A 19670-nucleotide genomic window follows, 5' to 3' on the forward strand; every position below is an offset into this window, starting at 1 on the left:
AGATCCAGTCACCCCAGGCGCTCAGATGTGAAAAAAGCGCCCCCTATCGTCTCCCAGATGGTAAATCACCCTTTTGGATTGGACTCAATGAAAATTAATGGGGAAAAAAAACCCGCACTCCACATTTTACTTCTCACTCATGTAACCGGGGTCTACCAGCTTCACTCTGGAGCCTTTTACTGTATACACGATGGATCAATCAAATTAGCGATTTTTTCGAATGGCAATCAGGAATTGGAATAATCCATTTGGATACCATCTGATCTCAGGTAAGGAATCTATGTTATCAGTATTAGGATAATCAGACCCGTTTTCACGGATATATAAGCTTTTATGTGATTATGGTGATATGCTGTTTGACTCTGCTCGCGGTCAGAAAATAGGAGAATCGATTTTCAACTGGCGGCACGAGCGTGCATGCGTACACATATACTATCGATCATCTAGCGTTTATTTGAAAACGATTCATAAATAGGCCGAAAAATTACAACGTTCTAGAATATTCCAGTAAAAGGCGATTATCATAGAATGTGTTGTTTTTTCCGTGAAAACGAGTGATTTTCAAAATGCTAGAAAACGGAAATGAAGCGATAAAAAAACAATCTGCCATGACAATGTTGACTGGAAAATGAGTCTTTGATAAGCGACGGGCAGATTAGACACATAGCCATAATTTAAAACATAGATTAGGCGATATTAACGTTAACATTGGAGTGGATGTGGGCATTCAAGGGACTAATAAGAAATTACACTTGGGCAGTGAAAGTGTTAACGACATATGTAAAGTATCCAATATATTTAAATGTATTTTATTTGCAGATGACATTAATCTTTTTTTTTCTGGTGAGAATATCCAACAGCTTTTAGAGGTCATCACATCTGAAATGAAGAAAAAAAAAATTGTTTGATAGAAACAAATTATCATTGAACTTGAGCAAAACTAAAATTATGTTATTTGGAAACTGTAGATTAAATACTCAAGTACAAGTTAAAATAAATGATGTGATTATTGAAAGAGTTTATGAAAATAAATTCCTAGGTGTAATAATAGAAAACCTGTTGGAAATCTAAACTGTCAAGAAGCATTTCAGTCATGAGTAAAGTAAAGCACATTCTGGATAGAAAATCACTCTACATTCTCTACTGTTCACTAGTTTTGCCATATTTAAATTACTGTGCTGAAGTCTGGGGAAACACTTATAATTCTACACTACAACCACTTTTTATACTCCAAAAAAGGGCCATAAGGATAGTTCACATTGCAGGTTATCGTGATCACAAACATATTATTTTTAAAGTCAAAAACATTAAAGTTAAATGATCTTGTGGAATTTAAAACGGCGCAATTAATGTATAAAGCAAAAGGTCATGTACTGCAGGAAACATTCAAGAACTGTTATTTGATAGGGAGGGGGGTTATAATCTGAGGCAGACCAGGCTGCAGAAACAAATTAGTGGGGGGGCATAAAATGTTCTCGGGGGGGCACAATGGTTTTTCAACACAGGTTCCCTTTTATACGTTTCAGCTGGGACAGCGGCACTGTGGCTTGCTTGGCGCTGCCCGCGGTGCTGAACTAAACAGCAGAGAGGCAATTGAAAAATCGAATTTCTCTCTATTTTAAGAACTTTCACTTATACAAAAACAGACTGAACGGATATCAGACCTGCTGGGGCAGCGGACTGAGCGCAGGGGACACAAACAGGCTGGATAAGATGGTCAAGAAGGCCAGTAGCGTGGTTGGGGTGGAGCTGGACTCTAGCGAGGGTGGCGGAGAGGAGGAACCTTGCTAAGCTCCAGGCAATCAGGGAAAACCCCTCCCACCCACTATACACAGACTTGGCTGACAGGAGGAGCATGTTATAGGCTCACACTACCTAAATGCAGCACTGAACGGCACAGGAAGTCCTTCATTCCGACAGCCATCAGACTATACAATGCATCACTGTGCCTCACTGCATCACTGAGCACAGAGTGACAGTTACCATCTTCCTGGACTCTTACTTTTTAAACAGCACTGTGCAATATTACACCTACTGTAGACTTCAGTATATTTTTACTATATTTATTTACTGTATCTTTTATTCTATTTTTATTCTATTTCATTTTATTCTATTCTTAGGCAATTTGTTTTGTTATTCATATTTGTGACTTGTTCTGTCTAAATGTTTAATGTTGAGTGATTTGCAGTGTCAAATTTCCCTCAGGATAATACATTTATATTCTATTCTATATCTTTGAAAAGTCTCCATTTATTCAACACTTCTGAATTCACTGACAAACTGAACTGAGAAAAATAAGGTGCATAAAAAAGCAAACAAAATTCCTCCACAGGCTACTCACCATCATAAGTAGAGAGGCAAGCGGTGTTTGGGGACAGAGTGAAATCTTCTTAAAACACTGTCCCTCCACTCATTCCTGAACTTTTTTGTTAAGTCCTTCTCAAATGCGAACCGAATTAAATTGGCTTTAGTTGCGTCGATGAAGCATAATAAGGCGATGTTCTGTAAAGTCGTTCTTGAGGGTAGAAAACGAATTCTCACAGAGTGCCGTGCTAGCTTCAGTGTTGTTGTTGACATCAGTGCCCACTAGGGCTGTCCCCGACTAAGGATTTGGATAGTTGACTTTGATTGACAAAAAATAAAATAAAAATTACCAGGGTGAGCACAGCTGACTCAGTGGGCAGGCCCGGCCCCCTAATGCCCGCCCATGGCGCCGGGACTGATCTGAGGGGAGAACTCAATTTAAAAGTTCTTAATGTATGTACGCACTACCATGAGAAGACACTGCATCTCAATATGTGGAGTGAAACTGGAACAGTCTGAATGTGGTGCTAAAGCAATGTCCAAACATGAGACAATTCAAACTGATTTATAAGGAAATTATGTTCACGAGGTACAGGGATGAGGAAGGGACTTGATATTCATGGGTGTTTACATTTAAATTTTATTCCTTTCGTGTTTTTATATATATATATATTATTATTTTTTTTTAGATGTTTTAAATTAGTACACTCATTTGAGTAGTGGAAAAGGGGTAGGATTAAATAAGTGTATACTTCTTCCTACTCCTTTTCGAACATGTAAATTGAGTTATGTTTCGCTTTTGTTTAGTTATTTTGTTTGAGTTATGTTTTGATTTTGTTTAGTTATTTATTTTGTTTGTATTCATTTACATGTTCGAAATAAAGATTTCAAATAAAAAAAATTAAAAAAAAAGGACCCAAGGTCACATATTATGTGAAAAAAATTATTTCACTAGCATTTTCTTTTTCACAGAGGAAAATATGCATTCTAATGAAAAGAAATATTTAAAAAAAAAATATATATATATATATATATATATATATATATATATATATATATATATATATATATATATATATATATATATATATATATGTTTTATGTAATATGTGTGTTATGTTTTTGTCTGTCTATTACTAGTGAAGCTCTGCTTCACGAGTATTCATACAGAAACCTCCACAATGAGTCCAAGAGGTAATGATGGGAATTGCCCAGCAGGTGGGGGAAGAGGGAACTGTCCATGAGTGAATGGCAGATGTGGATGAACTAGAGGAGCGGGGACAGGAGCGACATAACATAACCTACAAATTACACTACAACTTTCAATGAGCAGCTATGTAGGTCTGACAAATAGAACTACAGATCCTGTAGTCTGTAGTATCCATTTGTATTTGTGAGCAGTCTTTTTTCCCCCCACCATTATAATTGTTGTATAATGCTGTATTGTATGTATCTGTGTGTATGAGAGAGGGATATGCGCATGTGTGTTTGTGCATAATGTGGGGGGGAGGGGATTCTCTGTGTAGTTATCCTATATAGGTTTAACACTTTGAGTGCCAAGAACGAGAAATCTAATAATTTTTTTATTATCGATTTCCATTCATTTTTCATCAATCTAGCCTCACGTTACCAGTGGAGATCTGTCTGAGCTCGAACAGGGAAAATACCGCCCCCTATCATCTCTCCGGATGGTATTGCACCTATTGGATTAGACTGAATGAAATGGATGGGAAAAAAATTGTCCGGAATCCACATTTTACTTGTCAGGCATGTACCCGGAGACGATCCCAGTCATTGCCCACCCTCAGAACAGCGTGGAATATGTGTTACCAGTACCCAGCATTGGATCAATAAACGCGATCGATATTTGGAATGGCGATCAGGAATTGGAATAATCTTTTTGGAGAACATCTGATCTGAGGTAAGGAATCTATTTGACCAGTCTTGGGATAATCAGAGCTCTTTTCACCTATATCTCAGCATGTCCCATATGTGTGTGTGTGTGTGTGTGTGGCTGTGAGTGTGGTGTGCTGATCAGGAAATAAAATAATCGATTTTCAGCCCGCTTCTCTAGCATGCATAAGTACACATATACTATCGATAATCTAGCGTTTATTTGAAAATGATTGATAAATAGGCAGAACAATGACAATGTGTTTTGTGTATTCCAGTAAAGCACGATTCCTGCAGAATCTTATTTTTTTCTGGAAGTTTAAAAAAACGAGCGTTTTTCAAAATGGTATAAAACGGAAATGAACCGATTAAAAACCAATCCGTTTTGACAATGTTGACTGGAAACAAGAGCAACGGGCGTATTAGACACATAGCCATAATTTAAGATATAGTTTATGCGTTCGCAAATGTGATCGCCCTCCCATTGACTACAGCGCTGGCACTCAAGCGCTATTTCTGGCACCCCCTGCTGGCACTCAAAGTGTTAAGAGGGGAGGTCGCTTATAAGCCCAAGGGCTTTTTGACCTTTCCTGCACATTTTAACTGTTCTTCTTTTACTTATTGTATTCCAGAATGTATGTTTGTAAGTGCAAATAACAATAAACAATAAACAAATAGGCTACTGTATTTTTACTATTAAATCATTATTTATAGCTTATTCCCTTGACTGTCTTGCCAACCAATATGGCACAATTATAATCATCACCCGTTTGAAAAGTCAAATCAAATGTATTTATATAGCCCGAGATCACAAGGCATTGCCCCCGAGTCAAGAAGAACAATGGACCAAGAACAAGAATAAGAACAAAAACAAAACCACCATAAAATCCAGATATGCTGAAACTCCCAGACTCTCCCCAATGAAGATATGGAACAACTCACTAAAACCTATAGCATACGAAATGAAACACATACAGTGGATCTGGAGGTAGAGCAGTCGCCTGGTAATCTGGAGGTTCCCGCTCCTCCCGGAAAGCGTCCTTGAGCAAGACACTTAATCCCTAATTGCTCCTGATGAGCAGGTTGGCACCTTGCATGGTTGACTCTGCCCTAGGTGTGTGAATGTGTGAGTGAATGGGTCAAATCTGAGGAACAAATTGCAAAGCGCTATATAAGTGCAGTAATTTACATACATACATGGTAGCAATAGTAACCAAGGTACATACGAACATATTAAAATAATTAGAGCAACAAGAAAAGCATAGGAAACGAGCGCTGGTATGAAAACAAGATAAAGGCCAAAAGTCAAGAGCTCAAAGTATCAACAGGGGTTAGAGAATCTCAAATAAAATAAACAAGACATACTAACTGAACTAACCAGATAAAACTAAGGGTCTATCCCCAACCAGGTGAGATCAGGGCAGTCCGAAAGAGAGAAAAGATGGGTCTTAACTAAGCGAAGATTTAAAAACTTCATGAAGCAGGCACCCCTGAAGAGGGGCGGTAATTTATTCCACAGGTAGGGACTAGGGAGTGCGGTATAGGCAAAGGCTCTGTGGCCAGCGGATTTCTTTTCTACCCTAGGAATCGATAGGAGCCCCGTACTTTGAGAACGAAGAGCGGGCAAGTATCATATAATGAGATCAGATAGATAAGAGCGGTGCAAGCCCATTTACAATTTTGTAAGTGAGGAGCAGCACTTTAAAGTCAGATCTGGCCTGGATGGGAATCCAGTGTAGGGAGGACAGAATGGACATGATAGGATAACATTTAAAAAAAAATTAGTATCCATGCAGCCTCATTTTGCACAAGTTGAAGATTGTTGACGCTCGAGTTAGGTAGCCTGAAAAAAGCACATTACAGTAATCTAAACGTGATGAGACAAATGCATGAATTAGGTTTCAGTGTTGGCCAAGGTTAAAATAGGGCCCATTTTTGCAATATTGCGGATGGAAGAGGGCAATTTTTATGAAATATTTAATATGTGCATTAAAAGAGAGGGAGGAATAAAAAATTACTCCAAGTTTTCTATGGTGGAGCTCTGAGAGACATGGCAAGTATCAAGTTTGAGGGAGATGTCCTCAAACAGGACTCTCTGATTTGGGAGGCCAACGACTAGCATCTCAGTTTTATCTGCTTTAAGGAGCCGAACATTTTGCGACATCCAGTTTTTAATGGCAAGCAGGCAAGCCTTGAGATTTTGTAATTGGGAGGAATCATTCAATTTAATAGGTACTAGGTATAATTGCGTGTCATCTGCGTAGCAATGAAAGTTAATACCAAATGTGCATATGATATTGCCAAGGGGTAGCATATAAATGGAAAATAGCAAAGGGCCCAGGACAGAGCCTTTTGCTGGACACCGCATTTCACTGTGAAGGTCTCAGATGTTAGAGGACACTGAGATGTTTTCAAGGCAGGTAGCGTATGGCTGGATTGCATAGCAGATGGAAGGTCAATCGGAGGTTGGGAGGGACTGATTGGTGAGTAAGCCATCAATTGTTTCTCTCATGAGATACATTTTAGATTGGTTAACAAATTCAACACACACTGCGCGGCCATTTTAGATGACGTAGCGCCCCTAGCAACACGCAGCGTTCGTCCTGTGAACCCCTCCCCCTGGCTTGACAACAACATCTGTGAGCTCAGGCGTAACTGCCGCAGAGCAGAGAGATGCTGGAAAACCTCTCATTTAGAAGTTCATCGTTTATACCTCAAAGAGCTGAGGGCTGAGTTTAATAACTCAGTAAAGTCCGCCAGGGCTACCTATTTCAGTAATTTAATCTCATCCAACAAGCACAATCCCAGAGTATTATTTAAAACCATTAACACACTTGTCAGCCCCCCCCCCCCCACACCAGTGCTGTCAAATGAGGACTGTAACCGCTTTCTTCAATTTTTTGTCACCAAGGTTGCAAACATAATGGCAAACATCACTCCTTCACTATCCCCCCTTCCCCTCCATCCCACCACTCAAGCATCCCTGAGCGATTTCTCACCTGTCTCTCTGGATGATCTCACCATCTTAGTCACCTCCATGAAGACCTCCTCAAGCCCCCTAGACATCCTTCCTACATCCATGTTTAAGGAAGTTTTCTGCTCTGTTGGCCCCAGTCTAGTCACTATCATAAACTCATCCCTAGCCTCTGGTTCTGTCCCAATCTATTTTAAGGAGGCAGTCGTACAGCCACTCCTTAAAAAGCCCAACCTAGACCCCACCATCCATAACAATTTCAGACCCATCTCCAAGCTGCCTTTTGCATCTAAGGTGTTAGAAAAGGTTGTAGCCAACCAGCTCACCACCCACATGTCGCAAAATGACATCTGTGACAAATTCCAATCTCGCTTCCGCAAACTCCACTCCACTGAATCTGCCCTTCTCAAAGTATCCAATGATCTCCTGATGTCTGCTGACTCTGTTGAATGCTCTGTTCTGGTCCTGTTGGACCTGAGCGCAGCGTTTGACACGGTCAACCACAACATCCTTTTGGACAGGCTCAGGGAGTGGGTGGGCATCTCTGGGAGCGCCCTAAACTGGTTTGCCTCTTATCTAAAGGAGAGAACGTTCTCGGTGGCTGTGGGTCCTTTTAAATCTGACCCCACCCCCCTCTCATGTGGGGTACCACAGGGATCGGTGCTAGGACCACTCCTTTTTGCCATCTACATGCTTCCCCTAGGCCTCCTCATCAATAAATTCACCGGCATTAAATACCACTGCTACGCAGACGACATACAACTACTCTGCTCTTTTAAACCCGACAACTTGGAGAAACTCAGCCTTCTCCAGGAGTGCCTGCTCGGCATTGAGAGCTGGATGGGGAGTAACTTCCTTTAGTTAAACGCAATAAAAACGGAGGTGCTGATCGTAGCAGCTGAAAAGACTGCAGCTAGAGTGGCCACTCACTTGGGGTCCCTTAAAGACAACATACGTCCCCACCTGAGAAACCTGGGTGTTGTCTTCGACCAGGCCATGAACCTAGACAAACATGTCAAAACACTCACACGCACCTGCTTCTTTCACCTCAGAAACATTGCAAAACTACGCACCATCATATCTCACTCTGAACTAGAACTGTCCGTGCATGCTTTTATTTCCTCTAGGCTTGACTACTGCAACTCACTTTTCACCTGTCTCACCAAATCATCCACAGATAAATTACAAATGGTCCAAAATGCTGCAGCCAGGCTACTCACAAGGTCAAAAAAATCATGCCACATCACTCCCATTCTGGTATCCCTGCACTGGCTCCCGGTACACTATAGAATTCACTTCAAAGTCCTCACTTTCACTTTCAGAGCACTTCACGGTCAGGCCCCCATCTACATCACTGAACTCATCCATCCCTACACCAACACCCGCTCACTCAGATCTGCCGATCAGCACCTCCTGGTGGTCCCCAGGTCCAGGCTTAAAACAAGGGGTGATCGAGCCTTCCAGGTGACAGCACCAAGGCTCTGGAATGCTCTCCCCCTGGACCTGCGAATTGCCCCCTCTGAGAACTCATTTAAAAAAACAATTAAAAACGCATTTGTTCAGACAGGCTTTTGGTCATGCATAGGCACTTTTTTTTCTTGTCCTCACTGTTCTATAGTTTGTTTTAATTAGTGACTCATGATTTTATCCAAATTCTTTTATTCTACTTTTTCTATCTGGTTTCACTGTTTTTAACTGCTGTTTGTTGTTGTCATTAATTTCTGATTTTGTTTTTATTGTGTTTTTATATTAAGCTGTAGTGTAAAGCACCCTGTGCATTCGTGCTGTGAAGGGTGCTATATAAATAAAGGTCATTCATTCATTTTCTTGGTAAAGAATACGAAGTCATTGGGCAAAAAGAAAATTCTGTGATTACATTTAATTGAGGAAGACTGATATATATACATATATATATCTTTTTATAAACAAAAACTGATTTTTATATTAACAGCAATAAAATGAGGCCATGTATGTGTTCATGCATTGCACACACAAATAAAACCACAGCATAAATGTCTAGGTAAACAAATAACTCTTTAATCAATAATACTATATAATAAGTAAAATGATATCAGTACAAAAATACACACTTCTTTACACACATCCTTGTTCCACTTCCACTGTGGAAAATACATCACAATAATAAAGTATCCATTTTAAACCTGCAAAACTGGCCTAGACACCTACAGTCCATCATTATGGCACAATGAGAAGAAAAGCAGAATCAATCAACCAACCAACTGGCCTCAAATACAGTACACTCAACCTTAAAGAACCAGTACAATGATAACTCGATGTAAAAAGCGTTTTGTGGAATGTTAAAGGGGCACTTAATTTATATATTTTTTAATTTGCACACAATAATTTAGTTTGACAGTTATTTAGAGTAAATTTGTTTGAATATGGCCACAAGTGATGTCATCGGATACATTGAATCCTTGTGTTGTGTTAATTACAGCACCATGACATGAGAAGGTAGTAGTCTCTATAAGCCTAAATATTGCTATTTTTTCATCTACATCATTTCATGGAGCTGTAATTAACACAACACAAGGATTCAATGTCCCCGATGACATCACTGGTGGCCATATTCAGAGTTTTTGGACATGTGTCAAATAAATCAGCATTGTTTTTTGATGAAGTGCCCCTTTAACGTCATTAGTGTCATTTTGTCACTTTCATTGAAAGGAGATGTTAAGTTAGTATCATAGTATATGAAGCTTTCAATTGTTAAATAAATTAATGTGACCAGTGTGATCGGTTGCTATTGGAGATTAACACTGGCTAACAGGTGATAAATACATTGTCACAGTTGCTGTGGGTGTTTCTGAACCACTAAAATTAACTAAATTGTAGCAAAATTGTTACTTGTTTGTGGACTAACTAGGTCTAGCTGATATCCTTTACAACTACTGACAACTTGACAGACTGACTGATGGGCCAATCAGGGTAACCAGAGTAGATTATGCCATGTCATCATTTCCCCAACAGAACAGTTCTAACATTTTGGGCAATTTGACATGAACATACTTTCTGTAAATAAAAAATGCAATGAGATTGGAAAACACGATTTTCATTGTACTGGGATCTTTAACATTGTTAATGGCGAAATACCTGAGTCAATAACCTGCATCAGCAGCAAGTTATTTGATTTGTTAAAGCAACTAGATGACTACTAAGACAAGAACTTCATGGCAAGTCCTTATTTGCTATGAAAAAGTCACAATAGCGGTCGTTCATGCCCTTTAACCCCTGTGTTCATTCAAAGAGCATCTCCAACTGTCCCTCTGCTCCTTTTTTTTACGTAGATTTAATATTAGAGACATTTGTGGTGCCTTTTCTATGGGAAACCTCCAACTAGCCTCCGATTTAGGGTCACATGCATTAAAATACTGAAGTCTTCAATAAAAAATGAATCCATATTGCTTGTAAAAGAATATTTGTTCTGTGATCATAAGTTCAACCACGCTAATATGTTGCTATGCAGCCTAATACAATTTTTACATGGAGTCCAACCAAGGGCTTCTCAGTTCATTCTCTTTAAAAAGGCATACAGGTAAATGTAAAGCAGGAAATATACATAGCTGTAAAATGTTGTCTAAAAAAATATACAGTTATACAATTTAACTGATCTCTGGCTTTACAATCGTAATTTACACCTTTCTTTCAAATTGCAAAATATAGTTCTACAAAACGCATACAAAATGAGCAATGCAGACTTTGGCGGTATAGAGCTATTGAGAGGGATGGATGAGAGGGAGAGGGAGAGAGAGAGAGAGAGAGAGAGAGGAGATGAAGTGTGTTTAGCATGCAGAAGGTAGTAACAGAGCAGTAGGCAGAGAAAGGAGAGGTATGTTACACTGAGGTACAGTGAGGCTGTTGGTCCTCTGTAGCAGCTTCAGTTAGGTCCTCCAATCCAGGCTCTAATATATTCTGTTCTGGTCAGTTCAGATGCAGAGAGACAAGCACTAGACCTTGTTTAGGCTCGGTAAACCTAGAGAGAAAGAGAGAGAGAATGAGTAAGAGAGCAAGAGAAATAGAGTGATGAAATGTCTTCGATGTGCGCTTTCTTTCAGTGTGTGTGTGACGTGTCTGTATGTAGATAGTGTGTATATAATTATATGTGTGTGCACCTGTATTGCTGGCTGTTGAGATATTCTATGACGGCAGGGCGGATGCGGGCCACGCCCCCCTGGCTGTGGTTCCCTCTTCCTGTGATGATAGAGAGCTGAGGTCCACACACGCCTTGCTGGTACTCTATACACACACACACACACACACACACACACACACGTTAAGAGAGCGCAGGGCTGCTAAGGGGTAAATCTAGCTACCATTAATGCTAATTAGACTAAAAACAGACTTCTTCAATCAATATTTGAAATGAAGAAGGGAAAAAAGTTCAACACCGTTTGTCGAACAATGTTACTTACAATGGGACTGTAAGTTGCGTTGGATAAAAGAGTCAGCTAAATCACTAAATGTAAAATGTAAATTAATCATAGTCAAAAAGGCAAGCGGGACACTTTTCAATTACCATGCTTATTTAGCATATACCATTGTTGTTGGTGATTTGTGGTAATTTAGCCATGTTTAGCAACATGTTGTGCGAGTTCCTATTACTACCTTTCATTTAGCATTAGTGGTGGGTCCATTTTGTTGAGGTTTGTGTAGTCAATATCAATACCACTTTCACCTGGTCCTTAAAGGTATACCGTAATTCCTCTAATAGTGACCGGGCTTGTATTTGTTTCAACTGTAGCGGGTACCAGGCTTTTATTGAAAGGAGGCATGTATAAGAGAGAGGCCTATATTTCTAATTTTCAAACAGATCATAATGAATAAATCAACATTTTGTGTCAGTTTGAACCCAGTAAAATGTACTGGGTTCATTTATTGAAACAAAGTACTGTATGAAATAGTAAACAGTGCAATTACAGGTAGTCACTGGTCATTTTCAACGTTTTCAAAGTGAAATCAAGTAACTTTACCCGAGTAAAATAGTGCAATCACAATACAGGTATAAACGGAGGTAGGCTTACTCTCTTGGTAAACATTAACACCATACCATTTATATGGTATTTACTGCACAGCCAGCATATAACAACAATAACAAAATATATTGCCTATGGTAAATACCATAAAAACATCAACACAGTGCAACAGTGTCAATTTAACTTTAAATATAACTTCAACTGAGGTAGACTACCACAATACTGTGGTCCATCCTATTTATTGCCCATTCAAATACCTGTATATAGGCCTATATACAGTTAGGCTAATAACAGTCAAGTTCAGCTGCAAATAATAAAATAAAAATAAAAGATATGGTACAGTATTAACTATAATATAGTAATGTGAATATTTCTTTAATGTGAATATTTCTTCAGCTAGTCAGATAGTAAATTATATTGACCAAATTGTTTACACTGCCTGTGTTGTTTTTTACTACCTGTACACTGTGTTGTTTTTACTACCTGTACCCCCCCCTCCCCCCATGCTGCTATGATGCCTGAATTTCCCCAAGGGGATCAATAAAAGAATATCTTATCTTATCTTATAACATCATCAATGCAGCTTACATGAACAAAACAGTGCAACAGTGATCAATTTAACTAACACAAACGCCTTGCCTCCATCACTCACTGTTGGGTAGATTTCCATTGCATTTGTCTGGAATCAATGTTAAAGTGCTTTGCGGCTTTCTCTCCCGAATGCTCCGCCGCATACCTCAAAACGTCCTCTTTAAACTTAACGTCAAGCTTTCATCTCCGTTTAGTACCGGTAGCCATGCTTGCTCTGTTGTTGTTGTGTTACGTGCTGCGCGCAACCCGTGTTCCATATACGGAAGTAAGGGGAGGTTCGCTCACGCGTATATTAGTAACCTGGCTTGTATTAGGAGGTCGGCTTATAATTTCTTATTTCAACAGCGCACCCGGTCATTAATAGAGAGTCGGTTTTTAATTGAATACAGGTCACTATTAGAGGAATTACGGTAGTTGTGATGTTTGGACCCCTAGCCCCTTTTCCTACTTAGAAATTATGTTGTTGATTGGTAGAATCCTTTCCGAGCACAATCCATGCTGTTCCTCATTCTAGCTGCGGCTAGTTAGCCTCAAACTAATGCAAAGTCAACGGGGTGGATCTCCCGTCTGTACAAGCTGACTGAAGCTCACTGAAACGTACTCCACAGTGCACACAAAGTAGATTTCAGTGAGCTTCAAAAATGTGTCATGTCTGTCAACCGACAGTTGTCAAAAGTGTCGAGCGCCCTAGCATAAATCAGCCTTTAGACTACTCTCATACCAAAGTACAGAATATTACATATCCTTTGCGATGCGTGCATCTCTCATCTCAGTATATTACCAGTACCAGTGGTTGTCACAGAGAGTGAATATAAGCTCGTCAGTACCAGAGGTTTTGTCACAGAGAGTGAATATAATATTACCAGTAGCAGTGGTTCTGTCAGAGAGTGAATATAAGCTTGTCAGTACCAGTGGTTGTCACAGAGTGAATATAATATTACCAGTACCAGTGGTTGTCACAGAGAGTGAATATAATATTACCAGTACCAGTGGTTGTCACAGAGTGAATATAATATTACCAGTAGCAGTGGTTCTGTCAGAGAGTGAATATAAGCTTGCCAGTACCAGTGGTTTTGTCCAGTAGGACCCCCGCTAGGTGCTGCAGGGCCTCGTCTACATGCAGCCCATGGAGATCCAGGATGTTCATAGGCAGCAGGGAGGAGTTCACTTGCTCAAAGATCTGCATCGCTGCACGATGGTTGGCCTCCCTCATCCGCTGGCCGTGCAGATGGCCCTGAGGGAGGGGTGCAAAAGCACACAAACATGCAAATATGTACACAAACACAGACAAAATACTTTTTAGTACTTGACAGAACTAATGTTAGGGCAATTTGCAGAAGCAAAGCAAGAACATATGAAAAGGAGAGAACGGTAATGCTAGATTCAGAATACAACATTCAAAATGGACTTTTCTCTTCTGCGTGCACACACACACACACACAGCCCACACCCACTTACCTGTTGCGAGTAGAAGGAGGCCACGTCCCCCCGGCCCTGCCTGTAGGCCTCGGCAGCCTTGGCAAAGCTCTCGTTCTGTCTGTTCCTCTGCATGCTGGCCTCGGCCCTGAAGTCCTCATACTCTGGATCCTCCACATCCTGGTACTGGGTCATGTCCGGCTCTGGGGCCTTCTGCTTCTGACATGGGGAGGGGGTCGGGGGTGAGTAGACAATATATATATGGGCACATATATGTTTTGGTCTATGCAATGTATGCTACTGCTCAGTGTTGTAGTCGAGTCACTAAATCTCGAGTCCGAGTCGAGTCTAGAGTGCCCAGTGTTAGAGTCCGAGTCACCAAAGAAGAGCGCGAGTTGAGTTCCCATCCAAGTCATCAAGGTTCGAATCCACTCCACTCTGGCAGTCAAAGAGCTGACATACTGCGTGTTGTGGGATCGGTATGGGTGGGGTGGGGCTCTCTGTGACATGGGAGGTAGCGGGCTTGGCTCGGTGGGGGAGAGTCCCCTATCCTCCCCTCTACTGGGCCTGGCCCAATGAATTCAAGGGACCCGTGTCGCTGGGGGCCCGGCTCCGCGCGTATCGGCCTGGGATATGGGGGAGCTCTATGGGCTTAACTCAGGAGGGGGATGTCGGGGGAGGGGGGCCATCGTTTCCGCGGTTTGGCCCGGGAGAGTGGGGTCTTGTATGTTGTGGGGTCGTTGTGCGTGGGGTGGGGTGATTGGTGACATGGGAGGTAGCGGGCTTGGCTCGGTGTGGGGGGGGGGGGGGGGGGGGGTACCACCCCTCGCTTCTCTACTGAGCCTGGCCCAAATAATTCAAGGAACCTGTGTCGGCCCCACGTGGGACGGACCTGGGATGTGGGGGAGCCCTATTTCTAGGGGTGGATGGCGGGAGTCCCTCTTATGGGGGTCTGGGCGGCTGAACGCAGCCGTATTATAGCAATTCAAGGGGCCCATGTCTGTATATCGTTTTGTTATGGATGTTATTGTAGGTATTGTCTAAGTGTTGTACGTCTGTAAATGTTAATAAAATGTAAGTAAAAAAAAATAAAAAATAGCTGACATACAAAAAGGTCTACATTAAACAAATGACACAGCGGTCACCATTTCAAAGGGAGTATATTTATGCCAAACAAATGCACTAGCCATCAATATCTTATGCCAAATGATTAGGGCCTATTACAATAAAAAACTAAAAAAAGTATTTATCATCATCACGTTAGTCTGATGAAGAGCAGGTAACAAACAACAACAACAAACACACAAGAGCAGCACGGTGGTGTAGTGGTTCATTAACACTGTCGCCTCACAGCTAGAAGGTCCAGGGTTCGATTCCCGCTTGTGGACCAGGTTGCTGCGTTGCCAGTTACCCAAGTGGGGCACCTCTCAGGCCTTTCTGTGTGGAGTTTGCATGTTCTCCCCGTGCTCGCAAGCCCCCCCCCCCCCCCCCCCCCCGATAAGATAAACCCAATGGAAAAACATGCAGAACAGATCGTTAACGCTGTCCCTGACGAAGACGGACAGGAGCACTTGGATTGGTCCCAGGGCCGCAGCCCATGTCTGCTCGCGGCTGCCCTTGGGGGGAAGGACGACGGGATGGGTAAAACGCAGAGAGGAACATTTCATCTGCGACCCAAAAGAAAATTGCATGTGTAATAGTCTATCCTATTCAGTATTTGCTCACTCTCGGCTCAGCACCCTCTTTGGTTGGGATGCGTGTGCTGCGTACTCCTACTTGTAAAACTCCTCCGAGGCTGCCCATCATCCCTGACATACAAAGACGTCTCAGCGAAGAAAGGTTGGTGTGAAGAAAGGTGAGTGAGGTAAACAAGACAAAGAGGGCGACAGTGGCTCAGGAGGTAGAGCGGTCTTCTGATAGTCGGAAGGTTCGCGATTCGATTCCCGCTCCTCCTGGGCAGCGTGTCAAAGTGTTGGTCGTTAATAGCTTATTCACTACCATTTAATCTTTCACTCTATAGGGAGGTGTAGACTGACATCACTTTGGTTTCCCGTGCGGTCCACCCGTATAGGGATTTATCATTGGGAAAATGTATTATCGGCTATTGTAATAATTCTGCCTCATGAATATTGGCAATCTTTCCATTTTTGCACAATATGAGTTCCCTTCTATCACTAACATTATTGTTTAAGCATTTTTGGTTGAAATAAAATTATACGTAATTATTTTACGATTAATTACGAATTGTTTCATGTTGAGCTATAGATTGTGGATGAATACACACAAAGGTACACCATGCCAATGTTCATGCTTTATTTAGGAGACGATTTAGAAATGTGTCCAATGGATATACATTGCAATTTCAAGTGAGGTGGACCGTGCCGGAAACAATGACGTCCAAACTTCAAATTATTTATCATCATCATTATTATTTATTTAGAACAATGTTAATATATATATATAATATTGCAGCGAGCGTTGTCTGCATCTAGCTTTGTAAAGTGTAACCACACTTGCAACCGTTTTCGGCTTGCCATTGCCCCGACTGCTTTGTTGTTGAATCAAGTCAAATCCTAGGTAAGCGTGTATTGTGCGTGTGAACGTTGACGTGAACGTGCGGCACACTTCATATACATATTTGTTTTTTACAGTACCGAAATGTGGCACCGGTGGATCTCACGTGAACGGTACTCGGTAGTACCGACGTGATTCGGTCAATACCCTTAAAAGTACGGGATTCAGTACCCATCCCTACTCCCTATAACGTTTAAGTTGGCCATTAGATGGTGCTGGCTTCTCATCTGTAATTAAGTTTATACCTGATGCACATTGGTTACCTGAGCCTGTATCAGCTGTTGTTTACACTGAGCCTACTGTCCGTTAATTACAGATGTGCATGCTTGTACGCTGGGCAACTGTTTCGGAGCAAGGTACACACACTCATAGTTACATACGAGTGTGTGTGTATACATGTTGGGTCAACTGGCCCTGAATCAGCCAGTTGATAACTCTGACTCTACATGAGTCGGCTAGTTAGCATGTGCATGGTCATATGACTAGGCAACTGTTTACAGCAAGATGATTGTGCAGGTGTCATGCAAATCAGTTACATACGTGTATGTGCATGTTGGCTGGCCCTACATCAGTTTACACTGGCCCTAGTCAGGTGTCAGACAGTTGATAGTCAGGTATGCTGGGCCATTGAGGAGAGTAAAACCAGCTATGTGTGTGTGGTATGCTGGCCTGCAGCAAAAACAGCCGTGCCTGTTATCAATCATATATTATGTTAAATATATATAAATTAATTTTGCTTATCATGCATTATTCAAATGTTCCCACTCTAAACAGCCTCTGTCTTTTGGGGGATATTCTTCTCTACGACTATTCATGTTTCCCGAGTCGTTCCCACCGTGAATGAGCAATCATTCAATCTTTATTTATACTCAATAGATACACTGAGTAGTTAAACTCATTTACAGTGCCGTCGAGATGTTACATTCACAAGTGTCACAGTGCGTTCATAAATATAAAAGACATCAGACAATCAGAATAATTAAGAGCCCCCTTTATGCAAGGGTGTCACATGGGTTGTTTTCCAGGCAACAGAAACCACACCTGTTAGTAGTGAAAGATCAAATATATGTGTTATAGTCCAGCGAGTTTGAGGGGAAAAAAGGATCCAACCCATCCTCTCCAGTTGATTTCCTGGTATCAATGGCTTGAAGTGCTTCAAGAACAGTCAAGTCAAGTCAAGAGTTTTATTTGTCACGGCATACAAGTATACAATGAAATGCGGGTGGTCTTGCCCGCAACGATGTGCAATACAGTAGTACAACATATAATAGAATCCAATCAAACATTGTGCAATAAACAGGTAACATAGTGGGACATCTCGGTATTTGTACATAGTTATTTACAGAGCATGGAGGACATGCTAGGTCCTTTGGTAGTGCAATACACTGTTACTGTTGCTATACTATTTTTAAAGTGACCTTTCCTTTGTGGCCTTAAGTGTGGGCGTGTGCAGCATGAGTGTGTGCTTGCTCATGTTAAAGTGGCTGCTAGTGTGCGAGCGTGCACAGCGTGCGTGTCGTGTGTGTGCTCATGTGTGGAGAGTTCAGTGTTCTGTGGCACTCAGTGTTCATTGTTCAAGGCTCTGATGGCCTGGGGGAAGAAGCTGAGCCGAAGCCCCTCTGTCCTAGTAGCTGGGGTTCGCAGGAGTCTGCCTGACCTCAGCAGCTGGAACAGGCTGTTATTGGGGTGGTGAGGGTCTTTCATTATTCTGCAAGCTCTGGATTTGCACCTCTTGTTGTATAGAACCTGCAGGGGAGGTAGTGCAATACCCGTGGTGCGCTCGGCTGAGCGCACCACTCTCTGTAGGGCCTTCTTGTCCTGTGCCGTGCTGTTTCCATACCAGGCAGTGATGTTTCCAGACAAGGGTTGTAAGTGAAACTGAAAATTATTTCCTATCTGCACAGGGCTCCCCCACCAGAAGGGAGCCCTGTGCAATCTTTCTCGAAGAGGTGGACAGCATTTACAAAGTGTATTATGCTCCACAGCTTGTTCATGATCCTGTCCACCAGGTGGCCCTACATGGCTATTCTCAAATAGATGAGCGGCTTCGATCAAATGTTATATAATGATAAAAAAAAAATCAGAGATCAAGGAGTCACCCTATCTAATCTCTGTAGGGAGGGAAATTGTGGTTCTGGTCTTATTTAAATGTACCACCTTCCAAAACATCTGATCTGAGCAGGATCTGCGTTGGAGCTGGTTACTAGTTCTAAGTAATACTCAACTTTAGCCGTTCTCACAGATGCTGTACATTTATTTCTGAGCCGTCTAAATGCTGCCCAGTGTGACTGATCACCAGAGCGTCTGGCAAGTGACCAGGCTCTATCTCTCTCCTTAAGCAAGGCAGATAATTCAGGTGTGAACCAAGGTATTAATCTATTTTTTATTCTAAGCCTTTTATAAGGTGCTTGTTTATTAGCAATTGAGAGAAAGGTTTTTGAAAGAAAAACACAACAGCTAATGGAGTCATCGCCAAAACGTACATATATTGTAATAAAGCTTGTTTTAATTTAGTAAATGTAGTCTCTCCTGATTGAACTACAAGTACCTATGTGATACAGAAGGTAACTGTCGATGCCTTTGTTGTATTGATTGCATGTGCATGCACGTGTGCGTGCATGCATGTGTGTGTGTGTGTGCATGTGTGTGTGTGTGTGTGTGTGTGTGTGCATGCATGCATGTGTGTGTACCTTCTCCCTCTCTTTGCTAGGTGTCCTGTTGGGCTCCGATCGGGGGAATTCTGGAGCCACTACGGTCTTGACGGGCCCCTCATCCAACAGGGAGCGAAGGAACTGTTCCGTCTCTCCAAGGCAGTAACTACACAAACACAGTAAAGACGCCTTTGACCCAACTATTGGAAATCACAATCAGACACACACATTTGACATCACAGCATATCAGGGCTGGTATGCATAAGCTATCCT

General features: G+C 41.7%; 1 protein-coding gene across 2 annotated transcripts in view; it reads right to left on the bottom strand.

Annotated features, from left to right (window-relative positions):
* Window positions 1-9188: 9188 nt before the first annotated feature.
* n4bp2 (NEDD4 binding protein 2) overlaps window positions 9189-19670 on the bottom strand; it is a 32587-nt gene continuing 22105 nt past the window's right edge. The window contains exons 12-16 of one of the 2 annotated variants that reach the window (XM_084319061.1): window positions 19437-19563; window positions 14215-14385; window positions 13822-13990; window positions 11305-11428; window positions 9189-11165 (exon numbers count right to left, since the gene is read on the bottom strand). In XM_084319061.1, the coding sequence (XP_084175187.1) occupies window positions 11114-11165; window positions 11305-11428; window positions 13822-13990; window positions 14215-14385; window positions 19437-19563 (643 nt within the window). In that variant the 3' untranslated portion in view covers window positions 9189-11113. Of the gene's footprint in view, window positions 11166-11304; window positions 11429-13821; window positions 13991-14214; window positions 14392-19436; window positions 19564-19670 lie in introns of both variants that reach the window. The other variant, XM_084319060.1, reaches the window with a different exon arrangement.

Source organism: Notolepis coatsorum (genome assembly GCF_963971535.1).
Source record: "Notolepis coatsorum genome assembly, chromosome: 7".
Taxonomy (NCBI): Eukaryota; Metazoa; Chordata; class Actinopteri; order Aulopiformes; family Paralepididae; genus Notolepis; species Notolepis coatsorum.